At 40.3% G+C, this 27,627-nt stretch overlaps 1 protein-coding gene across 5 annotated transcripts in view; it reads right to left on the reverse strand.

The window, feature by feature from the left end:
- The window catches only part of NRF1 (nuclear respiratory factor 1), a 131,100-nt gene that overhangs the window by 40,139 nt on the left and 63,334 nt on the right, over nt 1-27,627 (reverse strand). For all 5 annotated transcript variants that reach the window (XM_054726034.1, XM_054726035.1, XM_028129035.2 and 2 more), the window contains exons 4-5: nt 25,639-25,765; nt 15,281-15,421 (exon numbers count right to left, since the gene is read on the reverse strand). In XM_054726034.1, coding sequence (XP_054582009.1) covers nt 15,281-15,421; nt 25,639-25,765 — 268 coding nt within the window. The remainder of the gene's footprint in view (nt 1-15,280; nt 15,422-25,638; nt 25,766-27,627) is intronic.

Consider the following 27,627-nt stretch of genomic DNA (forward strand, 5'->3'; position numbering starts at 1 on the left):
CATATTAAGTAGAGTCTGGAGATAATGAAATAAGAAGGCTAAACATTTCTAAACTAATGAAAGGCTAAAGCTTCCAGAAAGAACTCACAGTTGAAAACACTTGGTTGACAGTTTGCTCAAATCTTACTTGGAACCCCAGATAGTCTCCAATTCTGATTATTTCCTGAGTTTCTGATCCCCTGGCCATTTGCACCAATAGCTTCCCATGCTCCTCAGTTCTAGGTCACCTTGGCACCTGGCTTTGGCTCTCTCACTCCAGGCCTACCACTGGGTTTCAAGAACTCATTGGTTACCTGAACTGTGAGCACAGCACCAGCCTACTCAAACTCTCCGTTCCCCGCTCTCCAACTACTTGTCTTCTCAAGGTCTTTGTCTTTGCCAGTAGAACCCCACCTCCTTTCTCTAGACATCCAAGCTCAAAACCCCAGGTTTACCTCTTTCCTGCAACACCCATCTAGCCACTCATTGCAAGTTCAATTCTTTTTTCTTTGAAATGTCTGTGATAGTCATCTCTTCTTTTCCAGTCCCACCTTCACAGCCCAAGGTTAGTGTATGCTTCTATTTGGCTTTCTTGGGGGAACTCCCCCCTCTCTTTTTTTAAATAAATAAATATAAATATAAATATACACTGAGTGACCAGATTATTTTGATCTCTGAACGCATAATAATCTGGCCACTCAGTGTGTGTGTGTGTGTGTATTAGAGGCCTGGTGCATGAATTCATGCATGGGTGGGGTCCGGCCAGCCTGGCCAGGGGGAGGGGACATGGGCGGTTGGCCAGCCTACCTGCTGGTCAAACTCCTGGTCAAGGGGACAATTTGCATATTAGCCTTTTATTATATAGGATATACACTGAGTGGCCAGATTATTATGCGTTCAGAGATCACAATAATCTGGCCACTCAGTGTAAATACAAATACAAATACAAATACAAATACAAATACAAATATAAATATAAATATAAATATAAATATAAATATACTGGAGGCCTGGTGCACAAATTCATGCACCAGTGGGGTCCCTCGGCCTGGACTGTGGGATCGTGCCAAAACCGGCTCTCTGATATCCCGAGGGGTCCCGGATTGCGAGAGGGTGCAGGCCAGGCCGAGGGATCCCACCGGTGCACATTTGGAGCCAGGGAGGGACGCAGGAGGTTGGCCAGCTGGGGAGGGACTGCGGGAGGGCTCCAGGGTATGTCTGACCCGTCTCACTTAGTCCCGATTGGCCGGACCCCAGCAAGCTAACCTACTGGTTGGAGTGTCTGCCCCCTGGTGGTCAGTGCACATCATATCAAGCAGTTGAGTGGCCTTAGCATATCATTAGCATATTATGCTTTGATTGGTTAAACGGCCGACTGACTGATCGAACATTTAGCATATTTTTCCCCTCACCAGAGGGAGGGAGAGATAGAAACAATAATGCACACCCCCTACTGGGGACTGAGCTCACAACTGGGCATGTACCCCAACAGGGAATCAAACTGTGACCTCCTGGTTCATAGGTCGATGCTCAACTACTGAGCCACACCAGCTGGGCTCCCCTCTCTTCCTCATCACACATATCTTTGACAGAGCGGTTCCTTAAATGGTACATAGCTCCAATGCTCAAAACCCTTAAAATGGCCTTTCACTATAAACAAATTAGACTCCTCTGTCCAGCTTTTTTTTTTTTTTGGTCCCCCCCCAATTTGGCCTCCTACAACCTCCAGTTCCCAGTAGTTCCCAGCAGGCAGCCTTGTTCCTCATGAGGAACAAGGCTGTACTATCTTATGGACTGCTGAATCCATTCATATTTTTATGCCTTTTGATATTTCTCCTTACTAGACTTTTTTCTCATGCTACTATTCCAGTGCCACTGTCCATTCCTTAATGCCCAGCAAGTCTACATCCTTTGTGAAATATATCTTGACTACTTTTTAAAAATATATATATTTTATTGATTTTTTACAGAGAGGAAGGGAGAGGGATAGAGAATTAGAAACATCGATGAGAGGGAAACATTGATTAGCTGCCTCCTGCACACCCCCCACTAGGGATGTGCCCGGAACCAAGGTACATGCCCTTGACCGGAATTGAACCTGGGATTCTTCAGTCCGCAGGCCGATGCTCTATCCACTGAGCCAAAACGGTTAGGGCTTGACTACTTTTTGAGTCAGTTTTTTGCATACATCAATAAGTACACGAGTTCTAGACTCAAACAGCTATGAACCTCAACTCTCTCTGAATTTTAATTTTGTCAATTGCAAAAAGATAATGATAATGGCAAACATACATGATCAATTGAGAGAATCTAAGGTAGCCAATAATACTTTGTATTAATAGCAATTTTATTATTTCAATCATCAGCCATCTTTTCAAATTCAAAATGGTTTTCTGAAAATGGTTTTCTAATACTAAACACATTGTGATATGCACAAAGACATTTATCCTTTGTTTTTCAAAGCACATTTAGTGGGAAAATGCAAGAGGAGGCCTAAGAATAAGCTATGTATCCATGTAAACATGACTGAGGTTGAGAAATAAAAATGCTTAGAATCAGAAAGGAACTAAATGATCATTAGGATGATTCCTTGCCTTGAGGAAGCAAGCTATTACCAACCCACTCCAATGCACAGGTACTTTAGGTGATTTGTTCTGTTGTATCTCTGAGCATTAAAAAAAAGCGTACAAGCAAAAAAAAAAATGTACAAGCAGATTACTAATGGAAATCATTGGAAAATGGGACTCCATAATTAGAGAAAAGAGAGAAGGAACTAGGAAACATCTCAAAGATGTTTTGTGTGCTAGAAATCTCTGGATGGAAATGTTTCAAACTCATAGGAAGGAGAGATAGACAGGAAAAACAGAAGCAGCCCAAAGGGAAGGTTATGTCCACAGGCAACCCCCCTATTAAGTTAAAAAATAGAACCATAATGAAATTAACAGCTGGTGTACAAGTTCCTATTCAGAAGCAGATCTTAGGCTTTTTAAAAGTACTAATTATCAACTGCACAAAACTTCTATATCAAAACAAGAGGTAAAAAAGCACCTTCTAATATAAAAGTTCACTTTTCAAGTATGTATACTTTGGGGATAAAGGACATTAAGTACAAAGAGATAGTATGATTTAACTGAAAAAGGCAATTTTCTACTAGTCTATCTTTATATTACCCCACGTAAATAGTGCTAAGGCTACAGGAGCCATCAATAAGGGAAATGAGCTGTCCAGCAGAGAAAGAGTTAAATGATTCTTTCCAGAATTCAGCACTGTGCTCTCATTACCAGTTGGATTAATTACTGGTGCTGGAGAGTTTTGGAAACCCAAGCTATTCAATGTGCTTGTTAAAGAAGGTTTGTCTTTAATCCGCAGGGGAGACAATCAACAGGATCAGCGAAGGTAAAGCCTGCCCTCTCAGGCTGTCCTCTAATTGGGCAGCAAAAAGCTTTCCTGGCCCTTATTCTAATTTTCAACCTCTAGATGGGCTTAAAGTGCCCAGCTTTCTCAGTAAACCCACCTCAAACCAGCAAAGAGTAGAAAATATCACTCCATCCAGGGCACATTCAGCAAAGAAAAAAGGTATCAAATTCATGCCAGTGGCAGTCAATAGGAAAGATTATGTGGAAACCACAGATGGTTTAAAAAAAAAAAAAAAAGATTTTCTAAAACTCTAAAAAGTTTAATCTGGCTAAAATGACATAATAATTCTTACTCTCCTAGAAGTTTTCCACTTGTAAATTCAGTTAATTCTTTGCTGTCCAACATTGCATTATCTTTATATATTCCCAAATACTCTTTTCTCATTCCTTCTTTGTTCTGCATGTACCCTAGTCTAGGGATTTTGAGGCTCCCGATATCCATTTATTTTCAGTTTCCAAGAAAAGGCTTTTCAAAACAAAATGTTAGCCAACTCCCCTCTACTGAAGAGGTCAAAGAATCTATAATAATAAAAGCGTAATATGCTAATTAGACCAGACAGCCGAACAACCTTCTGGACAAAGCTGGGGCTGTGAGGGCTGAGCCCCTTGCATGAATTTCGTGCATCAGGCCTCTAGTATGTAATAAGTTACAGAGAAGGTTGCTGAAATCAAATCATGTTGAAAGGTGATGTTTATAATAGCTTACAAGAAAACAGAAATGTGGCAGGGAAGGAAAACTGGAAAATTTTCAGACTATAACTTCATTATTTTCATTTAAATTATGAACTTCCAGTTTGACAGACCCAATCATATTCAAATAAACACTTAAAGGACAGAGGAAGAAAAGCAAAATGACTTTTTTGCTCACTATTTGGGATTATCTTTACCACTGACCTCTGTTCAGAGAGAGAATGAAAGTGGCTTTCCTTATTAGAAACACCATCCCCTAGCAGTGCCAGCAGAAACACTGGCTTCTCAATCTTATTTTCCCATTAAATACATTCCTATAGCAACAGGGGAAGAACTCTGGAAGGAAAGATAAGTTTAGAAAATGCAAGGGACAGCCAGTGAAGATACTCATTTAAAGACTCCTCTTTCACGCCAACAATTCTGCTCCTCTACCTCCACATCCAAGCAACTAGCAAATGGTCATTCTCATTAATCAAAATGCTCTTAACACTCTGCCTTGTCTTCGAGTCTCACATTGGTCAATTTCTGCTGGCTTATACCAGACATACTCTTTTGTATAAAAATTTAAATAAATAAAGTCAAAGTCCTCTTTTTGATTCACCCTCCTCCAATTTAGTCACCTGTCCAGAGGCATTAGTTTGATAAACATCCTTCCTTATTGGCCAAATTCTATGCATTTACATAAATATAACTGGAAAGACAGTTTGATGTGATGAGAGAAAACACAAATGATACCATACTGTACACATTTTACTACAACTCACTTTTTCCACTCAACATTTCAACATAGAGATCTTCTCATTAGGTAGTATAACTAGAATAATCTCATTAAAAAATAATTGCCTAGTATCCAAGGTGTAGATTTTTCCATTTTATTTAACAGTTCTATTGATAAATATTTAGGTTTATAGTGCGTGTACATGCTTCTTTGTGCACACATGTGTGCAGAATGTGTAGCAGAAAGTGGAATTGCTGGCTAACAAGGGTATAAGCATCTAACATTTTTAAAAATATATTTTTTATTGATTTTTTACAGAGAGGAAGGGAGAGGGATAGAGAGTTAGAAACATCGATGAGAGAGAAACATCAATCAGCTGCCTCCTGCGCACCCCCTACCCGAAACCAAGGTACATGCCCTTGACCGGAATTGAACCTGGGACCCTTGAGTCCGCTGGCCAACACTCTATCCTCTGAACCAAACCGGTTAGGGCAGCACTTAATATTTTAGTAGATAATGCCCAACTGTCCTTCAAAAAGACGTTGCCAATCCCAATCCCAGATATAATGCACGTCAATCCTCACTTTTTCATACTGTCCCTCACATTTTATTATTACCAAGCTTTCTTCTTTTGGCTCGTCGGATGTGGAAGAAATTGTTTATTATATTTATTTCTTAAATATATTTTAATTGATTTCAGAGAGGAAGAGAGAGGGAGATAGAAACATCAATGATGAGAGAGAATCACTGATTGGCTGCCTTCTACACACCCCAGAGCCCCTACTGGGGATTGATCCTACAACCTGGGCATGTGCCCTGACAGGGAATTGAACCGTGACCTCCTGGTTCATAGATCAATGCTCAACCACTGAGCCTCACTGGTTGGGTGAAGTTGTTTATTTTAATTGTCATTACTAATGAGGTTGAGAATCTTTTTTATATGTTTATCGATTGTCTTTTCTTTTGTGAACTGGTTAGAATGCTTTGCTTATTATCCTAGTTATCTTTTTCTTAATTTGAAGAAAATATTAATCTGTTCTGGACATTAATTTTTTGTCACATAATTTTAAGTATTTTCCCCTAGTCTAGTTATATCTTGAATATGAAATTTATGTGCCTATTCCCTTCCCCTAGTATTCCTAAATATACCCTTATTTTTTTTATTCTAGTCACAATAAGCTATGTCCTATTTAAGAGCACATCCAATTTTTTGTTACCTTTATATTCTCTTAACCTCATCCTCCCTATCTAATATTTATAAAATGTGGAATGGTACCATATACATAAACACTTTTTTAAAAATAATTTTAGACAGTAAGGAAAACCTACCTTGCATATAGATTCTGACACTATAGTAAGAAGCACCAGTTTCAAAGTTGGTTGCACACTGGAATCACCTTGGGACATTAAACCTACAGATGCCTGGATCTCATCCCCAGAGAATCCGATTTAATTGGTCTGAAGTGTGGCCTGGCACTAGGATTTAAGTTCCCCAGGTGATTCTATTGTGCAGCCAAGTTAGAGGACCACTAAAATGAAATATTTTTTATCCAGCCCTGCTTCAAAATACTTTTCTATATTGGGGTAAAATATACACAACATAAAATTTACCACTTATATATATAATTTAGTGGCATTAAGTACAATCATAATATGTACAACCATCAACACTATGTATTTCCAGAACTTATTCATCATCACCTAAACAAACTCTGTATCCATTAAATAGTAACTCCCATTTCTACTTTCCACAGCCCCTGGTAACCTCTCCCCTACTTTCTGTCTCTCTGAATTTTCCATTCTAGATAGCTCATGTACTAGTAAGTGGAATCACACGATACCTGTCCTTTGTGTTTGGCTTGTTTCACATAGCATAATGCTTCTACTCTTTGAGAGGAAGAGGCCAGACCTATGCTTTTTCAAAACAAAACAACACTCAAAAAACCTAAATTGTAAACTAATGAATGTTTTCTAAGTAAAACATGTCAAGCCTGGTGAATAACTTCTTCCTAATGAAGCAATCACTGTGCCGAATGTTTCTGAAGGTTTCCCTAAAAACTGGTGAAGAATTACTATCCTGTTGCATCATCACTCCAAGGGAATATTAAAGCAACGAAGACTGCCCCAGTGAGAGTAAGAGAGGACAGTAAGTTCAAGGTGGGGATAGGGAACAGAGAAGGGAAAAAAGAGTGGATTTCAACCAATAAACAAACTGGTCTTTCCAGAGATATTTCTTCTGTAATTATAATGTTTGCCTGAATCTCTTCTAACACAAATTCCAAAAATATTTACAACCTCTAAGAACAAGAGAATCCTATAGGACTCAAGTGTGGTAAAGAGCAGAACTGATTTTCTACTAGCAAAATCATCATTATTATTTAAAGACTCTTTAAAAACATTCCTTAGAGTCAGTGTAGTCTGGGAATCAGCAGGTTAGGCATCACCTGGGAGCTTGCTACTCCGCAGAACCTCAGGCCCCACCCAACACCTCCTGATTCGGTCTGCATTTAAACAAACCAGACTTCAGGTAGTTCCTATGCACGCTGAGTTTGAGAAACATGTCTCTGGTCTGAAGTATTCTAGAAAATGTTGCTAACCTGGCTTTCAAAATCCCTGAAAAAGAGGACTTTATTATTTCATTGTAAATGAATTATGGGGTTGGAGAATGGACAACAAATTAAAATTTCTTCTGCTAAGTCTTCCTCAACCTCCTTCACTTCTTATACAAGTAGGCAGACACATATGGGAGTTCTATCTAGCCAGCATTCTTAAAGTTGCCTAGTTTTCATTGTGTCATTAAAAATACCACAGCGCTAAATTTTTTTTTTACCACACATTAAAGGACTTTATAAGAACTCTCTCTCCCTCTCCCCTTCCTCTCTGAACTCAATGAAAAAGAAAACCTTCTTTTCTTAAAAAAAAAAAATTTATCAGGATCAAGATACATTAAAAATATAAAAGCAGAAGCTTTTCAGGTAAACATTCTATTTACTAATATAGAATTACTAGAGGCCCAGTGCATGATTGAATCATGCACGTGTAGGGTCCCCTAGACGCTTTCGCTTTTCGCGGTGGAGCTGGGTGCCTGTCTGCTGGTGCACCAGGCCTTTCAGAAGCCTCCGGCTCGGGACCCAGCTCCCCCACTTTTGATGGTCCGCAGCCACTTCCGCCCCCTGCGCCTCTCAATGGCCGCTAAGGGGGTTGCCGCGGACACCTGGCAGGTGGACACCTGGCTACCCTGCCGTTGAGAGGCGCAGCTGGGTGTCCGCGGCAGGCCCCCTCAGCAGCCGTGGATCTGGCCATTGAGAGGCACAGGGGGCGGGAGTCCCCCCCCCTGCACCTCTCAACAGCAGGGTAGCCCCCCTCAGTGGCAGCGGATCCGTGCCTCTCAATGGCCGGATAGGCCATCCTGAGTCCTGCCCCCCAGCCTCTCAATGGCCGGATAGGCCATCCTGAGTCCTGCCCCCCAGCCTCCCGCCGCTCAATCGTGGGCGTAGCGGAGTGATGGTAATTTACATGTTACTCTATTATTAGATAGGATACTTTTATTTTTATTTATTTATTCTTTATAAATATATTTTTATTGATTTAAGAGAGGAAAGGAGAGGGAGAAAGAGATAGAAACATCGATGAGAGAGAATCATTGATTGGCTGCCTCCTGCACACCCAACACTGGGGATCAAGCCAGCAACTCTGGCATGTGCTCTGACCAGGAATTGAACTGTGACCTCCTGGTTCATAGGTTGATGCTCAACCACTAGGCCATGCCGGCAGGGCATGTTGCTCTTCTTTCCATGTAAATTCTAAGGACAGCTAATATAATTTATTCAATTACACTGTCCCCAGATTTTCCTATCTTACTAATAAAAGCCTAGGCCAGTGGTCGGCAAACTCATTAGTCAACAGAGCCAAATATCAACAGTACGATTGAAATTTCTTTTGAGAGCCAAATTTTTTAAACTTCTTCTAACGCCACTTCTTCAAAATAGACTCGCCCAGGCTGTGAAATTTTGTGGAAGAGCCACACTCAAGGGGCCAAAGAGCCACATGTGGCTCGCGAGCCGCGGTTTGCCGACCACTGGCCTAGGTGGTCCTCAGGCCGTCACACCTGATGCCCTTCATGCCGTCACAAGATGGCTGTGTGCACAGGTGGGCGGGGCTGGGCTTGACACTGCGTGCGCTTCACAGAGCCTGCCTGGGAGTCCCGCCTCCTCCCAGATCCGCCCTCGGCCAGGCCTAGGGGTCCCGCGGCTCCGTGCAGCATGGAGGAGGCAGGGCCGGTGGGTCTCCAAGCGGAGGCCTGGGGGTCCAATGCTACGGCCTACCTCTTTGGGGCAATCCATCGAGGAGCCCTGGATGAGTGGGCAGGGCCTACCTCTTTGGGGTGATCGATCACAGGGCTCCCGCTCTGTGACAGGGCACAGGCAAGGCTAGGGGACCCCTCCCCCCCGTGCACGAATTTCGTGCACTAGGCCACTAGTCTTATATACTAAAAGGCTAATATTCAAATAGACTGAACGGCGGAATAACCGGTCACTATGACATGCACTGACCACCAGGGGGGCATGTGCAGAACATGGCAGGTGTTGGCTGCAGTGGGATGGTGGAGCAGGTGAGCAGGGGGCGCCAGACCAAGGCGGGGCGCCAGTCGCTGTCATCAGGGCGAGACTCTGGTGGTTATTGAAAATTCTTTGCTCCTGCATGCTACAGTCCTGCCTGGCGCTCGCACCTGCTGCCAGGGCCATCAACGGATGCGAGTGTGGCTGCCATCCCTGATAGTCCCTGAGGGCTTCTCCACCTCCCCCTGCTCCTGAGGAGCGACTGGGGAGCAGCCGCTGCCTGCACCCGCTGATGGTGCCAGCCCCAATCACACCCGCTGCTGGTGCTGGCCCCATTCGCTCCGTGCTGTCAGTGGGTGCAAGCGGGGCCAGCACTGTCAGTGCGTGCAAGCGGGGCCAGCACTGTCAGGGCTGCCAGCAGACAGGGGACCGGGGGCCACGTAGGAAGGGCTGGGTGGATGGGCCGAGATCCACCTCTGTGCCTACCACAGCCTCATGGCCCACAGTTCCTTTCAAGGTACACAAACTCGTGCACTGGGCCCCTAGCCTATATATATATAAAAGCCTAAACAACCGAACGACCGGTCGACCAGTTGCTATGATGAGCACTGACCACAAGGGAGCAGACACTCAACACAGAAGCTGACTCCTGGTGGTCTGGCTGGCTGGCTGAGTAGTATTCCATTATGTAAATGCACCACAACTTTTTCTACTGTTGGAACACTTGGGCTACTTCCAAATCTTGGCTGTTGTAAATAATAGCTGGAATGAACATAGAGGTGCATATATCATGTAAATATATACAAATATATATATTTTTTATAATCCTCATCCAATGATATGCTTTCACTGATTGTGAGAGAGGGAGAGAAACATTGATGTGAGAAACATCAATTGGCCAAAAACTGCAACCAAGGTATGTACCCTGACAGGCCTTTTTGGTGTACAGGATGGTCCAACCAACAGTCACCTAGCAGAGTGGTACATATATCCCTCCCCCCGTCCCCAATTATAAGAATTTAATGACTCCATATTTTCTTTATAATTAGTGTTTTGGTTTTCTTGGGATAAATTCCCAGAAATAAAATCGCTGGGTATAAGGCAGTTCCATCTTTAATTTTTTGAGGTAACTCCATACTACTTTCCACGGTGGCTGCACCAATCAATCTGCATTCCTAACAACAGTGCCTGAGGGTTCCCTTTTCTCCACATCCTTGACAACACTTGTTTGTTGATTTATTGATGATAGCCATTCTGACAGGTGTGAGGTGATATCTCATTGTGGTTTTAATTTGCATTTCTCTTATGATTAGTGATGTTGAGCATTTTTTCATGTCTATTAGCCATTTGTATGTCCTTTTTGGAGAAGTGAATATTCAGGCCCTCTTTTCCATTTTTTATTTGAATTGTTTATTTATTTATTTTTATTTTTTTAAAATATATTTTTATTGATTCCAGAGAAGAAGGGAGAGGAAGAGACAGAAACATCAATGATGCGGGAATCACTGATAAACTGCCTCCTGCATGCTGGACCGAGCCTGCCAACCTAGGCATGTGCCCTTGACTGGAATCGAACCTGGGACCCTTCAGTCCACAGGCTGACGCTCTATCCACTGAGCCAAACCGGCCAGGGATGGATTGTTTGTTTGTTTTTTGTTTGAGTTTTGTAAGTTCTTTATAAATTTTGGATACTAATATTATCAGGTATATCATTAGGAATATGTTCTTCTTTTCAGTAGGTTGCCTTTCCATTTTGTTGATAATTTCCTCTGCTGTGCAGAAACTTTTTAGTTTGATGTATGTAGTCCCTCTTGCTTATTTTTTCTTTTGTTTCCCTTGCCTGAGGAGATTATCAGAAAAAATACTGTCCAAGATTTTACTGCCTATGTTTTCTTCTAGGAGTTTTATGGTTTCGAGTCTAACATTTAAGTTTTTATTCCATTTTGAGTTTGTTCTTGTGTATGGTGTAAGAAGGTGGTCTAATTTAGTTATTTTGCACATATCTAATTTTCCGAACACCATTCTTTGTCAAATATTGACTATAAAGACTTGGATTTATTTCTGGGCTCTCCAGTCTGTTCCAATGTTCTAAATGTCTGTCTTTATGTTAGTATCATGCTGTTTTGATTACTATGGCCTGTAGCATAGTTTGATATCAGGTAGTATGATACCTTTAACTTTGTTCTTCTTTCTCAAGATTGCTGTGGCTATTTGGGTCTTTTGTGGTTCCATATAAATTTTTGGAATAATTATTCTAGTTCTGTGACACATAACATTGGTATCCTGATAGGCACTGCACTGAATCTATAGATTGCTTTGGATAGTGCAGACATTATATTTATTTATTATTTATTTTAATATATTTTTATTGATTTCAGAGAGAAAGGGAGAGGGAGAGAGAGATATAAATATCAATGATGAGAGAGAATCATCGATCAGCTGTCTCTTGCACGCCCCACACCGGGGACCGAGCCTACAACCTGGACATGTGCCCTGACTAGGAATCAGACTGACTTCCTGGTTCATAGGTTGATGTTCAACCACTGAGCACGCCGGCTGGGCAGTAGTATGGACATTTTAATTATGTTAATTCTTCCTATCCATGAATATGGTATATGCTTCCATTTATTTGTATCTTCTTCAATTTCTTTCTTCAGCCTTATTTTCCAAGTACAGGTCTTTTACATTCCTGGTTAAGTTCATTCCTATGGTTGCTTTTTTTAAATTAATTTTGGATGGGATGTTTTCTTAGTTTCCCTTTCAGAGAGTTCATTACTGGTGTACACAAATACAACTGATTTCTAGATATTTATTTTGTATCCGGTTACTTTACTGAATTCATTATCAATTCTAGTAGTTTTTTTGGTGAAATCTTTAGGGTTCTCTAACAGTATCATGTCATCTGCAAATAATGACAGTTTTCTTCTTCCTTTCCAATTGGAATGCCTTTTATTTCTTCTTTTTGTCTAATTGCTATGGCTAGGACTTCCAGTACTATGTTGAATAGGAGTGGTGGAAAGGGGACATCCCTGTCTTTTTCTGATCTTAAGGGCAAAGCTTGTAGTTTTTGCCCATTGAGTATGATGTTAGCTGTGGGTCTGTCATACATGGCCTCTATTACATTGAAGTATGTTCCCTCTATTTCCACTTTGCTGAGAGTTTTTATCATAAATGGGTGGTAGATTTTATCAAATGTTTTTTTTTTTTGCATCTATTGATATGATCATGTGGTTTTTATCTTTCATTTTGTTTATGTGGTATATCACATTTATTGATTTGAGAATGTTGGACCAACCTTGCATCCCCAGAATAAATCCAACTTAATCATGGTGTAATATTTTGTTGAGGACTGGAAACAATAATGTTTTATCTCTAACACAATAATTAAACTATGTGCTCTGACTTTTGTGGCCATTAGCCAATTCTCGTGATTATTAGTATCCAGATTATTTCAACCTAGCACCTCAACTGTGGCAAGAGGGGAAAAATGCCCATCACAGGACAGGACTCTACCTAACTGCATCTCAATCAGAAGCTTATTCGGCTTTAGATGTACTTTATACATGAGATACAGAATAAATTCTTTACATCAATTGAAAAAAAAAATCACCTCATGTTTTCTTTAACCAGTCAGAATGGCCCCAGGAACAGAATAATAGCAGTAAAAAAGTTTAGATAATGCCTTCCTTTTTGAACCATTATTTAGAGATCATTCAAGTATCCACGGAAAGATCTCAATTTATCTTTATATTTATAAAATGTTGTTTTACTTCAGATCAAGTCTCTAGTTCAGACTTAGTAGGAAGAAAAGTGTCCCTCCCTAGCAGCAGCAGCATCATCAATGTCTGTACTGAGTGAATCCCATTCAGGAACCTCACAATTCAGTTACCCACTATGCTGGATTCATTTTTGCTCTGACCCCTACATCATCCACTAGACAGATACTGACCAAGTATTATTTAGAATACAGATGTTATTTAGGTATTGGGCAGCTGTACTGGACAGTAATGAAAAACAGAAACTAAGACCCTACTGGAGAGACAGACCACAGATAAGTGCAGTAGGTCCTCAAATAATGCCATCTCATTATAACATTGATGAGATGCTATAGGCACTTAACTCTTGTTTATATCAATTAGCCTATGGTAAAACTGGTTTCCTTGTATGTCATTTCGCTTAAAGTTGCAGAACCTATCAAAAATGTTAAGTGAGAACTTACGTTACAAAGCCAATAAAATACAGGATGTATTAGGTAGTGACTTGATGGGAGAAGAAAACTTCATTAGATGAGACAAGAAAGAAGGTGATACCTGAGCTACACTTTGAATAAGGTAAGGTCTACCACACAATGTTCTAGGAGGAAAATGTTGCAGGCAGAGGGAATAGCAAAAGTAAAAGAATGAGCTTGGGTGTCTAACAAAAAGAAAGAGGGCTAGTCTGGCCATAGCACACTAACTGAGGGAAAGAATGGACAATGAGGTTGAAAGAGGCCAGATGACATAGGGTCTCCGAGGCCACGGCAAAATCTGAATTTGATCCAAGAAATAGTGGAAAGCCACTAAAGGGCTTACACAAGAGTGACATGACCTCATTTGTGTGTGTTTTTTAAATCTCGGGTGGTTCTGTTGAGCATGGCCTGCAGCAGAGCAAGAGCAGCAGCAAGGAGATCAACAAAACTGATCAACTGAAATAGTCTATGTGAGAGATGCTGAAGGCTTGGGCTAGGGTGTGATGGGAACTGAGAAGATTAATCAGATTCAAGATATATTTCAGAGGTGAATTGACATGTCTTGATAATAATTAGATGTGGTTGGTATGGGAGTGAGGGCAAAACAGGGAAATCAAGGATTTACTCCTATGATGGGATATGAGCAACCAGATGGACAATGGCGCCATTAACTGACATGGGTATACTAGGGGAGGAAGAGATTTGGAGAGTGCAGTGGGTGGGGGCATTCATAGGTTCTGTTATGAGCATCTGGTGTTAAGGATCTAACAGTAGTGGTATAAGCTGGGGTGTACACAGAATATAGATGGGATACAAAGTCCACAGGACAGGATTAAGATCACTTGGAGAGAAATAAAGATAGAGCCCTGGGACATGCCAACACAGACCAGGTAAGAAGAGGAAGAAAAGCCAGCAGAAGAGGGAGGATCCACTGAGTAGGAGAATATTCAGGAGAATGTGGGGTCACAGAAACTGTGTAGAAGAAAGAAGTAATCAACTGTGTTAAATGCTGCTGGAAGACAGGAAAAGAAAAGAAAACTCACAACTGAATTTAGCAACATATATTAATAAAATAAGGTGAGAAAATATGTTATAAAAAGGCATTTAGCTTTGTTTAAGCTATCACTTTTAAAGTTAAAATTTTTTAAAGAAACAATCTCAGCAACATTCCTGATGTATCAGGCTAAGTACATTTTGACTTCCCTTCTGAAAGGAAGAGGAGAGGAGCAATGAGTCAGTGAGGCGTCCTTCTGAGCTTTCCATCCTCATTTCCTGGAGAGGGGAGCCTTCCTTGGCAGTAGTGTGGTGGGACTCAGAATGTACACCGACAGAGGAGCAGCTCAGCCCAAAAGAGGCTAACAGTTTACTTGCCCCACTTTACTGTGATTCATCAAAGTCCTAACAGTCTCCTTTCCAAACCAACTCCAAGCTAAGTTTCTTTAGCTAACCCAAGGACCCAAGAGGCAGTGAAAAACTGCCAGCAGAAGGAGGAGGCTACATCCATGCCCCTGGTGGGGAGCATTCTTCTGGCACATTTTCTTTTCCAAGGCTTCTCCTGTTTCACTATCAGCTCCAGGCTGTATCTCACTCTAGTGGTATCACTGAGGACAAAACTAAGGAAAGTCATCTGAGGCCCACCCACACCTGTGCCACCTGTCTTTGTGTCTCCTCCTCACTTCCTACCCCTTACCTGGGTCATTTTATCCACAGAGACTGGAATTCCATCGATGGTGAGAGGCGGCAACTCTGAGTTAACTTCCTGTGGCACAGGGGCGTGTTCCGCTAGGGCGGACTCCAGGTCTTCCAGGATCATGCTCTTGTACTTACGCACCTGCAGGGAATTAGGGCAGAAGTAAACAAGATGCCCAACAACCAGGGAGGGATGGTGCAAAGCAACTAGCGAGTGGGTGGGGCTGGTCTCTCTCAGCCAGTACAGAACCCTAAGAACAAACACTTCTACAACTAGCACTGGCCCCAAAGACACCACACTGTACAGAATTAAATGAAGCCCTATCCAGTCTGGCTCAGTGGTTAGAGCGTCGGCTCACAGAATGAAGAGTTGGGGGTTCAAATCCGGTCAAGGGCATATACCTCGGATGCAGGTTGATCCCCAGGCCTGGTCAGGGTGGGTGGGGGAGGTAACCAATCGATGTGTCCCTCTCACGTCGATATTTCTCTCTCTTTCTCCCCCTCCCTTCCACTCTCTCTAAAAATCAATCAATGGAAAAAATATCCTCGGGTGAGGATTAACAAAGAAAACAACAAACAAACAAAATTTACAGGTAACAACAGTAAAAAGGAATAAAGGTTTTACAGAAATACCGCTTTCTCAGTTAAAATCATGTTTTCTGTCAATGCTGGCTCCATCACCTGTTCCAGATCTAATAGGAATGGCTTTCATTATATGGCATTTCCCAGGCCATTTGATAAAACCCAGCTGTGGCAGTTAAACGCCAAAATCATTTTCAAGATAACCAAAAACTTGTCTCTAAAACTTGTTACTTTCCTGCAAAGCCAGACTACCAAACAGATTGGAGATTGAAGTGCACAAGAAGCTGGACAGAAGGCATCAGAAAAAACAACAACCCAGAGGTGAATATTGTAGATAGGTGGCAAAGGTGCCACTATTAGTAAGGCCCAAGGCCAGAGAGAGCCCCACAGGTCAGGTCCTCCTCCTTTCTGGTACTTCCTGATGACAGAGGTGAACTTCAAACCCATAATGCCTTTGTGGCTCTGACAAGCACTGGTCTGAACCAGTATTGTTCTGAGTCCACTCTTTGCACTGCTAGTGAAAGGTCTCTCAAAAGACAGAGAACTTAACAGCAGCACATTTGTACATGCACACATTCTTCTATGGTGAGCAGAAACGGTAGAGAGACACCGGATCCTACAAGCAACAATAATAGGTTCATTCACTTGCAAGAATGCACAAGGGGGATGAGAAAGCCTTTGGGGATAACAAAGAAGCCATGGAATTATGAAAATGTGGCAACATGGGATAGACAATTAACTTGCATTCAGAACTCAAGCCATTAACTTAGGAAAAAAGGGAAGATAAAATGAGATTTGCTCAGAAGTTACAACAATGTTTGAGTCCTAGGTTTTCTGCTAAGTGGACTGGACTCTCAATCAGGACACACTTCCCTATAAATATCTCACTATAAGGATTAAAAAACAAAGATTCCCATACTCCACCTCCAGCATGTGAAAAAGTAAAAATTATTGTTGGCCATGAAGTACAACTTTTGCAGTTATAGAACTTTCCAAACAGGTCAACAATGAAATGGATAAAAGAAAAATAGTGCAAACCTGTAGAATCATTATCACTCTAAAAATTCTGTTTTATACTGGTTTCTAATAAAAAAGAAAGTTTCAAAAAATTTACCAACTTATTTATTGTAATATAAGCAGCTGGTGTTGCCATGGCAACTTTAAGGATTTACATTTTCTGCTTTCTAGGTTTCTGTATCCTGGATAGAGTTTTTATACTACCAACCCACAACCTTATAAACCTAGGTTCTAGTCTTTTTAAAAAATATATATTTGTATTGATTTTCAGAGAGGAAGGCTAAGGGAGAAATAGAAACATCAATGATGAGAATTCACTGACTGGCTGCCTCCTGCATGCTCCCTACTGAGGATTGAGCCCACAACCTGGGCATGTGCTCTGACCGGGAATCGAACCGTTACCTCCTGGTTCATGGGTCGACACTCAATCACTGAGCTACCAGGCTAGGTTCCAGTCTTTGAATTTTAATGTATCAGGTTAAATCATTATATTAGTAGTAAGATCGTATAGTAAGAGTTAATGATAATACATAAAAATAAATTTCATTGTGCTGGAAACACCTGGCATTTGAAGATAGGAAATCATTAGATTATTACTATGTAATCAGCTAGTTTCAAACTATTTCATCCATTTTTATGGGTTAGTAAAATACAGGCATTCATATTCAGGCATTTAGCTAAACTTATCAGTGCTATATAATTCCTTAAAAATATATTGAGATTAAAAAAACAACATGATGGTAGGGCATCCCTCAGATAAATTTACAAAAAAAAACCCAGGTATGACCACAATACTTTTTAATTAATTTTTTTCAATTATAGTTTACATCCAATATCATTTTGTATTAGTTTCAGGTGCACAGCATAGTAGATAATCATATATACTTTACAAAGTGGTCCCCCAATATTTCAAGTATCCATACATAGGTATTACAGTACTATTGACTATACTAGAGGTATTACAGTACTATTTACTATACATAGGTATTACAGTACTATTGACTATACTAGAGGCCCAGTGCACGGAATTGTGCACCGGTGGGGTCCCTTGGCCTGGCCTGCAGAAGAGGTTGCACCTCTTGCAATCCAGGACCCCTCAGGGGATGTCGGAGAGCCGGTTTCAGTCCGATCCCTGCAGGCCAGGCCAAGGGACCTCACTGGTGCACGAATTTGTGCACCGGGCCTCTAGTATGCATATAAGATCTTTGATTAATCTCTTCCCGCCTTCCCCAGTGCCCTCAGTCTGTTCCATGTTTCCATGCCAGTAGTTTCCGCTCCTGCGTTGAGCGTCTGCCCCCTGGTGGTCAGTGCACATCATAGCTACTGGCCAGTAGGCCAGTCACTTAGGCTTTTATAGATTCCCTATGCCAGTGATGGCGAACCTATGACACGCGTGTCAGCACTGACACGCATAGCCATTTCTGATGACACGCGGCCACATGCTGAGGATGAAACATTTGCTGCTCCTGAGGATGAAACATTTGCGACTAGAGTCTTGGAGTTAGTTTTTTCCTCAAAGTGACACACTACCCTAGTTATGCTCAGTTTTTTGGCGAAGTTTGACATACCAAGCTCAAAAGGTTGCCCATCACTGCCCTATGCTGTACTTTATATCCTCGTGACTATTTTGTGACTACCAATTTGTACTTCTTAATCCCTTCATTTTTTCATCCAGTTCCTAAACCCCTCTCCCCTCTGGCAACCATCAGTCTGTTTTCTGTATCCATGAGTCTGTTTCTGCTTTGTTTGTTCACTGATTTCTCTCTTTAGATTCTGTATATAAATGAAATTATATGGTATCTGACTTTCTCTGTCTGACTTATTTCACTTAGCATAATACCCTCTAGGTCCATCTAGGCTGTTGAAGTGGTAAGATCACATTCCTTTTTATGGCTAAGTAATATTCCATTATAGACATGTACGATCACTTTTTTATCCCCTCATCTACTGATGCGCACTTGGGTTGCTTCCATATCTTGGTTATTGCAGCTAATGCTGCAAAGAACACAGGGGTGTATACATTCTTGGGTTTCTTTGGAAATATACCCAGAAGTGGAATCACTGGGTCACAAGACAGTTCCATTATAAATTTTGTGAGGAACCTCCATACTGTGTTCCATAGTGACTGTACCAATTTGCATCCCCACCAACAGTTCCCTTTTCTCCACATCCTAACATGTTTGTTCATTTATTGACGGCCCTTCTGACAGGTGTGAGGTGGTATCTCGTGGTTTTAATATGTATTTCTCTGATGATTAGTGACATTGAGCATCTTTTCATATGTCTATTGGCCATTTGTATATGTCCTCTTTGGAGCAGTGTCTATTCAGGTGCTTTTCTCATTTTTTTTAACCAAATTGGATTTTGTTTTGTTTTTTGCTGTTGAGTTGTATGAATTCTTTATTAAGTTTGGATATTAACCCCCAATTGGATGTGTCATTGCTGAGCATCTTGTCCCATTCAGTAGATTGTTTTTTCATTTTGTCTGTGGTTTCCTTTGCTGTGCACAAACTTTTAGTTTGATGTAGTCCCTATTGTTTATTTCCCCTTTTGCTTCACTTGGCTGTGGAGACACATCAGAAAAAATATTGCTACTGGAAACGCCTGAGAATTTACTGCCCACATTTTCTTCTAAGAGTTTTATGGCTTCAAGTCTTACATTTAAGTCTTCAATCTATTTTGAGTTTATTCCTGTATATGGTGTAAGAAGGTGGTCTCGTTTCATTTTTCTGCATGTATCTGTCCAATTTTCCCAACACATTTATTAAAAAGGCTATCTTTGTGTCATTGTATATTCTTGCCCCCTTCATCAAATACTAATGGGCCGTGTAAGCATGGGTTTATTCCTGGGATCTCTATTCTATTCCATTGTTCTCTGTCTGTTTTTATGCCAATACCATGCTGTTTGACTGCTATGGCCACAATCGTTTGGAAGTTGTTGTTTGTTTTTTTCAATGTTTTTATTGACTTGAGAGAGAGAGACAGAGAGACAGAGAGAGACATCAATCAGTTGCCTCCTGTATGTACTCTGACTGGTAATCGAACTGGAGACCTTTCGGTGCATGGGACAATGCTCAAACAACTGAACCTCATGGGCCAGGGCTGGAAGTATTTTTATGTCTGTTTTGTCTTATTTGTATTTTCAATATACAAATAAATAACTTTTCTTTCTTCTTTAAAAACTACATATAAGCATATGCACATATAAATGAATTTTCTTACTCTTATTTCCTACTTCCCCCAAGGTGCTCTGATTAACCTCTTCTCTTAGTTCTGCAGGTCTGACCAGGAGGGGGAACAGGGGGGTGACTTTTGCTGTTCACCAGCATCAGAATAATGCCCTTAAATGGCCTCTTTCCTCCCCAGAAAGAGCTAGTAGTAGCTACAGTGAGTGTTTGCTTATAAACAACCATCCTGACCTTTCACAGGACTGTAGAGAACTGGAAGCTAGCTCTATTTGTTCCCTTCAGGAGAGAAGAAAAAGACTAAGAAAATGAGACTGAATTTGAAACTTCATATTAATACCCTGGACAAATCTATGGAAGATAGTGGTTCTCTATTACCTTCAATGTAAATCCCCCCAGTGACTTAACCTGGCTTTATTATTCAGAAGCTGAGGAATCTTGGGCAAATCACTTAACCTCTCTGAGCTAATACTCTCATTTACAAAATGAAATATTAATATACCTACACCTTAGCGTTATTGCCAGAAATGAGAATATGTATACTTTAAAGCTTTGTAAATCTGCTATACTAAACAAGCATTAGTTACAACAATCCCCTGCACTCAACAATTCCATAAGCATGTAGAAAATGCAGATTTACTTTTAAAGTAGAACCAAATTCTACATATAGTTCTATTACTTTTCTCATTTAATACATTTTCACCATCTGAAAAACGTTAATAGAAAGATCTGGGTCATCATGTTTAATGGCAGTGTAATTGTCCTATCTATAGATGAGCCATCAATTTATCTAACAAATCCCTTATTTTTGAAGTTTTAGGTTACTCTCAATTTTTAAAAACATTATAAAGATAGCGTGATTAATACCTTTACACATACATCTTTGCTCATTTAACCAATTATTTCTTTTTAAAAAAAAATTTTGTTATTGATTTCAGAGAGGAAGGGAGAGGGAGAGAGAGACAGAAACGTCAATGATGAGAGAGAACCATCAATTGGCTGCCCCTTGAACGCCCCACACTGGGGATTGAGCCCCAACTCAGGCATGTGCCCTGGCCAGGAATCAAACCACGACCTCCCGATTCATAGGTCTATGCTCAACCACTGAGCCACGCTGGTTGGGCCTAACTGATTATTTCTTAAGAATAAAATTCAAAAGGAAACTGGGTTTAAAAAGTAAACATTTGGGGCACTTTTTATAACTTTTTAAAAAAGTTTATTGATTTTTAGAGAGAGAATAAGAGAGAGGGAGAGAGAGAAACATTGATGTGAGAGTGTAACATCGATCAGCTGCCTCCTGCATGCCCCCTATAGGGGAACAACCTGGGTATGTGCCCCTCACTGAGAATTGAACCAGAAACCTTTTGGTGCACAGGACAACAGTGAACCAATTGAGCCACAGCAGCCGAGGCTTTGGGGCACTTTTTATACCAGTTGCCAATCTGTCCTCCAGGACATTACACCAATTTAATCTGCCTGTTTGACATGCCAACTTATATGTTTTTTAAAACTGTAATTTTTTTTTAATTGATTTCAGAGAGGAAGGGAGAAGGAGAGGGAAAGATAGAAACATCAATGATAAGAATCATTGATTGTCTGCCCCCTGCATGACCTGACCAGGAATCAAACCTGCAACCTTTCAGTGCATGGGACAATGCCCAACCAGCCAGGGCCATATTGTCAATTCTTATAATCCATATTCATCCATGTAATTTTTCCAATATGGTATATTCTCCCCCTGTAAGGTATTAATGCTAATATACCTCTTTTATATTAACCTTATCAGTTATATTACTAAAATCTCTATGTTCTTATTTATATTTTTCTTCCTTAATCTGATAAAGATATTAAAATTTACTTCTAACATTGTAGTTTAAAAATTTTTTTTTACATTTCTAACTTTGTGATGTACGTGCTTTGATTTAATGTTATGTGAGGCATAAAATGTTAATTATAATTTTACTAGAGGCCCAATGCACAAAAATTCGTGCAAGAGTAGGCCTTCCTTCCTCCGGTTGCTGGCACCTGCTTCCCTCCTGCATCCGGGACCTGGGCTGTTTCCCTCCCCCGGCTGCCCGCAGGCACCTGGGACCAGGCTGCTTCCCTCCTCCGGCTGCCCACAGGCACCTAGGACCCGGGCTGGCTTCCCTCGGGCCCCGGCTTCGTCAGGAAGGATGTCCAGAATGATCTCCGGAAGACATCTGGTCTAATTAGCATATTACCCTTTTATTATTATAGATACTACTTATTAGTACTAAATGACCTCTGGTTCTCAGTTAATACTCATTTGTCTTGAGAGTTTGGCTTTGTCTGATATTTTACTTTTATCATTTTTAACAGCTTTATTGAAACAGAATTCACATACCATACATATTAGTTTCCAATAAGTTTCACAGGGCTAAAGTCGAGGTTGTTGGCAGGGCTGGTCCTGGAAGCTCTAGGAAAGAATCCATTTCCTTGTCTTGTCTTGCTGCTGTCTAGCCTGTATTCCTTGGCTCCTGACCCCTTCCTTACATCTAACCTCTTGTTTTCACTATCATATCTCTTACATCTATATCAATTTCCCCTTGTCTCTCTCTTACAAAGACACTGTGATAGGTTTAGGGCCTACCTGGATAATGCTGGGCAATCTCCCCACCTCAAGACCCTTAATTTAACCATACCTACCTCTTCTTTGCCATAGAAGGCAACACTCAAAGGTTCTAGGGATTGGACCTGGTTATCTTTGGGGGCCACTATAAGGTAGGACAAAAGTAGGTTTACAGTTGTTCATATGGAAAATAATACAATAATTAAATAATAATACAAGAATAAACTGTTTTGCATACTCACAACTATAAACCTACTTTTGCTCCACCCTGTATTCAGCCTAACACACCATTCATTTCACACATTTAAAGTGTACAATTCAATCCTTTTTAGTGTATTTGTATATTGTGCAAGAATCATCATAATCTAATTTTAGAACATTTTCATCCCCCTAAAAGAAACTCCATACCCACTGGCTGTCAGTCCCCCTTCTCCCCTCCCTCTCCTCCAACCTGGCAACCACTAAGCTACTTTCTGTCTCTATAGACTTACCTATTCTAGACATTGCATATAAATGGGATCATACAATATGTGGTTTTTGTGACTGGGTTCTCTTACTTAGCACAATGTTTTTAAGATTCAAGTATCAAAACTTGATTACTTTTTATTGCTGATTAATATTCCATTATATGGATAATACCACTTTTTAAAAACCTATCCATCAGTTGATGGACATTTGGGTTGTTTCCACTTTGTGGCTGTTATAAAAATGCAGCAACAACAAACATTCTATGAATATTGTGTATAAGTTTTTGGACATGAAGTGTTCATGCTATGTGTTTTATTTTCAGTTCTCTTGGGTAAATCTCAACATAGAATTGCTGGGTAACTCTCCTGTTAACCTTTTAAGAAATTGCCAAACTGTTTTCCAAAGTAGCTACTTCACTCTACATTCTCAACAGCAATGTTCAGGGGTTCTACTTTCTCCATATCCTTTCTAACACTTATAATTCTCCATCTTTTTTACCACAGTCATCCTAATGGGTGAAGTGGTATCTCATTATAGTTTTGATTTTTATTTCCTTAATGACTAATGATTATTCATTATTAGTGCTCATGTGTTTGCTGTCCATTTCTATATCTCATTTGGAGAAATATCTACTTAGGTTCCTTGCCATTTTAAAATTGGGTTATTTTGTATTTTTATCATTGAGTTATGAGAGTTTTGTTTATATATCCTGGATGCAAGTTCTTTATCAGATATGTGATTTGCAAATATTTTCTCCCATTCTGTGGATTCTTTTCATTTTCTTGATGTTATCATTTGTAGCTACTTCAAACATTTGTAACTGTAAGTATGCCACATAAATTAAAGTTAGGTTGTTATTCCAATCTGAAAGAAATCTTTGTCTTTAACAAGGGAGTTTAACCCATTTATATTTATGGTTTATAACGTAATTAATTAGTTTCACTAATATTAGCTTGTTCTATGCTTTGTGTTTTGTTTTGAATTCCTTCCCTTGTTTTCTATCTTTTGTATAAAGCCTTGGTTTTCTTTCCTCTTTAGTGCTCTGGAAGAAATATTCTGCTTCTTATTCTATTGGTATTTATTCTTTAGCCATACTTATTAAATGTCAGTCAGTGGGAAAATATCTACTTCTTTTTACCTTATTCTAGTCTATCATACGACTGTTAGTTCTTGCTTCATAAAATCTACATATCTTTTTGTATTATATGGACAATTCCAACAGTTTTCTAAAGCTTTCTTTTAGATTTTTCAGTGAGGAATCTTCAGAGATATTTTTGTGAGTCTTCTAGTTAAGTCTTTTTTGTTGTTGTTAATCCTCACCCAAGGATATTTTTCATTGATTTTTTAGAGAGAGTGGGAAGGAAGGGGAGAGAAAAAGAAACATCCATGTGAGAGAAACACAACCATTGGTTTCCTCCCAAAAGCACCCTGATTGGAAATAGAGTCTGCAACCAAGGTACATGCCCTCAACTGGAATCAAACCTGCGACCCTTTAGTCCACGGGCCGATGCTCCATCCACTAAACCAAACCGGGCAGGGCTTCTAGATGAGTCTTTTTCACAGGTCACATTAGTAGAATAATATTTAAAATTTTTAATACTACAGAAGAGAAGACATGCCCAGATTTCATGTCTATCAACAGTATGATACTAAGGACTGTTTGACAGGCACCATTGTGAACTAGAAGCTTTCTACCATATACCTCTAAGGAAAGGTCCTAATATGCATCCTATTCTAGGGTCTCAGGAATTCTGGGGAAACCTTAAAACAAAACTTAAAAATATTAAGGAAGAACCACAACATCTGTGTGTGTGGAAAAACACATAGTACAACTAATAAAATCTCAAGTGATTAGTAATTCTGAATCCTTGAAATGTCTACATTCAGTATGGGAGAAAACTGACAAATGTCATTTTGAGGGAATAGATTTTATCCTAATAAAAACAAAATTCAATTTAAACATGGACAGATCATTATTCTACTAATGACTCAAAGTTATTTCAGCCAGAGAAAAAGTAGTTCACATAATTAAATAGTATTTTCATAAAGTTATCTATGGACAGGTATAGGATCAAAATATTTAAGTATATTTCAAAACTAAAGCAATGTTAAGTCAAATCTTTGAATAAATGTAAGAGATTTTAAATATGCAACTTGAATATCAGCAATGAATAAAGTACTCCCAGCTTTGCCTCATGAAGTTTATATTTTGGAGTTATTTACCATTTTGTTTCTGACATAAATCAGCAACTTTCTTACAAAATCCTACCTTGATTTCTTAACAAACACAATACCATTTTTTCCATTGCATCTGGGGAGGTAAAATACCTTGTTATAGGAAGTAGAAAGAGACATAATCGTTTTTATTTTTATTTGCATAAAGCCCCACTCCGCACTCCCATCCCGGATGAGAGGAGGTTAGAAGTAATAATTAGTGCGACACAGAAGATCATAAGCATGTGAACAACAACTCACAGAGAGCAAAGGGTATCTGAGAGCACAGCTCAGTTCTCTTACCACATTCTCCAATGGTGCTGCGCCAAATACTTTAAAGACCGGGTTGGGTTTGGAGGGTGAGATACAGAGGACAATAGCTTGCTGTCCTACTCGAGTAGTATATTCATCTAATGTGGCTCGAAGTTTCCTGAGTTAGAGAATGAAAAGAGAATAAAATCAGTTTAAAAAGAAAAATTACAGTGACTGACAGACACAAAATTTACTTTGACTTGAGACAATTTATTCTGACTAGATACATTAGTCTATCCTTTTAAGGGACTGGTAAGTCATGCCAATTCAAGTGAAGTGAAGCCAACCTATCTAAAATAAAGTTTTCCATCTTTCTCCAGAACCATGTACTGTGTTATCTATGTTCCTCATAGCAAATATATGTCTATAAATAATACATTCTAATTCATCCTGCCTGTACTATCATTAAAGGAAATGAGAACTGCCCATCTAATGGCATATAATCTGTATGCTTGCTTGAAAGCTACTGTTAGTACTTTTCAAGCTTTCCTTTATTTTCTTATAATCTTATGTTCTTAATGTAGTATGTTTTCTAGCTTTTATCACGCATCATTCACATGGGCTGGCACTCCATTAGGAATCAACATTCCAATAAATAGCAGAAATTTGGGATGTAGTATTTAAAATACTATAAGAAAAAAGTTCTAGAACATTTTATAAATTTCTTATCATCTATAATAATAAAAGGGTAATATGCTAATTAGATCAGCAGTCCTTCCTGACGAAGCCCAGGCCGGAGGGAAGCCAGCCCAGGTCCTGGGTGCCTGTGGGCAGCCCGAGGGAAGCCAGTCCGGGTCCCGGGTGCCTGTGGGCGGCCCCAGGGAATCCAGCCCAGGTCCTGGGTACCTGTGGGGCAGCTGGAAGGAAGCAGCCCGGGTCCCAAGTGCCTGCCAGCGGCCGGAGGAAGGAAGCAACCCAGGTCCCGGGTGCCTGCCAGCGGCCGGAGGAGGAAAGCAACCCAGGTCCCGGGTGCCGGAGGGAAACCGGTGCCAGCAGCCAGGGGAAGGAAGGCCTACTCTTGCACCAATTTTCATGCTTTGGGCCTCTAGTATATGAATACATGTTATGCAATCAAAATATTAAGTCCTTCACGTACCATACCTACGTACTAATCTTTCTTTGCTACCTACAAACTCTTCTGAAGAAATAAAAATGAGCAAAAGACAACATACCAAACAAGAAATTTGGTGGCATTCCTTGAAGGAATGGTCTGAATTATATTCACTGTCTCTAATTCCTCCGTTCCATTCTCTCTTGAAGACACACCAATACTTTTGTTGTTGCCACTCTTTTGAAAATGTCCTGGTTAAGTTCAATCATGACCCCCATGTAGCTAAATCTAAAGGTCAATTTGCATCTTATTCAACCTGTCAGCAGCATGTGATAGAGCTGATCACGTGCCCTCTTCCTTGAAATACTTTTTGCACTTGGTTTCCAGGGTACCACTCTCTTGGTTTTCCTCCTGATGCACTGGTTGCTTTTTAGACTCCTTTGCTAGTTCTTTTCATCTCTCCAAACTCTAAAGGGTATGCCCAGCCCATGTAGCTCAGTGCCTGAGCATCAGCCCATGAATCAGGAGGTCACAGTTCAATTCCTGGTTAGGGCACATGCCTGGGTTTCAGGCTCAATACCCAGCAGGGGGAGTGCAGGAGGCAGCCGTCGATGGATGACTCTCTTTCACTGATGCTTCTATCTCACTATCCCTTCCCCATCCTCTGTATAAAATAAAAATAACAAAAACATTTAAAGGGTAGAGTGCTTCAGGCTTAAGTTCATACTCACTCCCTAGGTCAGGGGTCCTCAAACTTTTTAAACAGGGGGCCAGTTCACTGCCCCTCAGACCGTTGGAGGGCCGGACTATAGTTTAAAAAAAAACTATGAACAAATTCCTATGCACACTGCACATATCTTATTTTGAAGTAAAAAAACAAAATGGCAAAAACACCCGCATGTGGCCCGCGGGCCGTAGTTTGAGGACGC

Source organism: Eptesicus fuscus, chromosome 14, assembly GCF_027574615.1.
Source record: "Eptesicus fuscus isolate TK198812 chromosome 14, DD_ASM_mEF_20220401, whole genome shotgun sequence".
Classification (NCBI taxonomy): domain Eukaryota; kingdom Metazoa; phylum Chordata; class Mammalia; order Chiroptera; family Vespertilionidae; genus Eptesicus; species Eptesicus fuscus.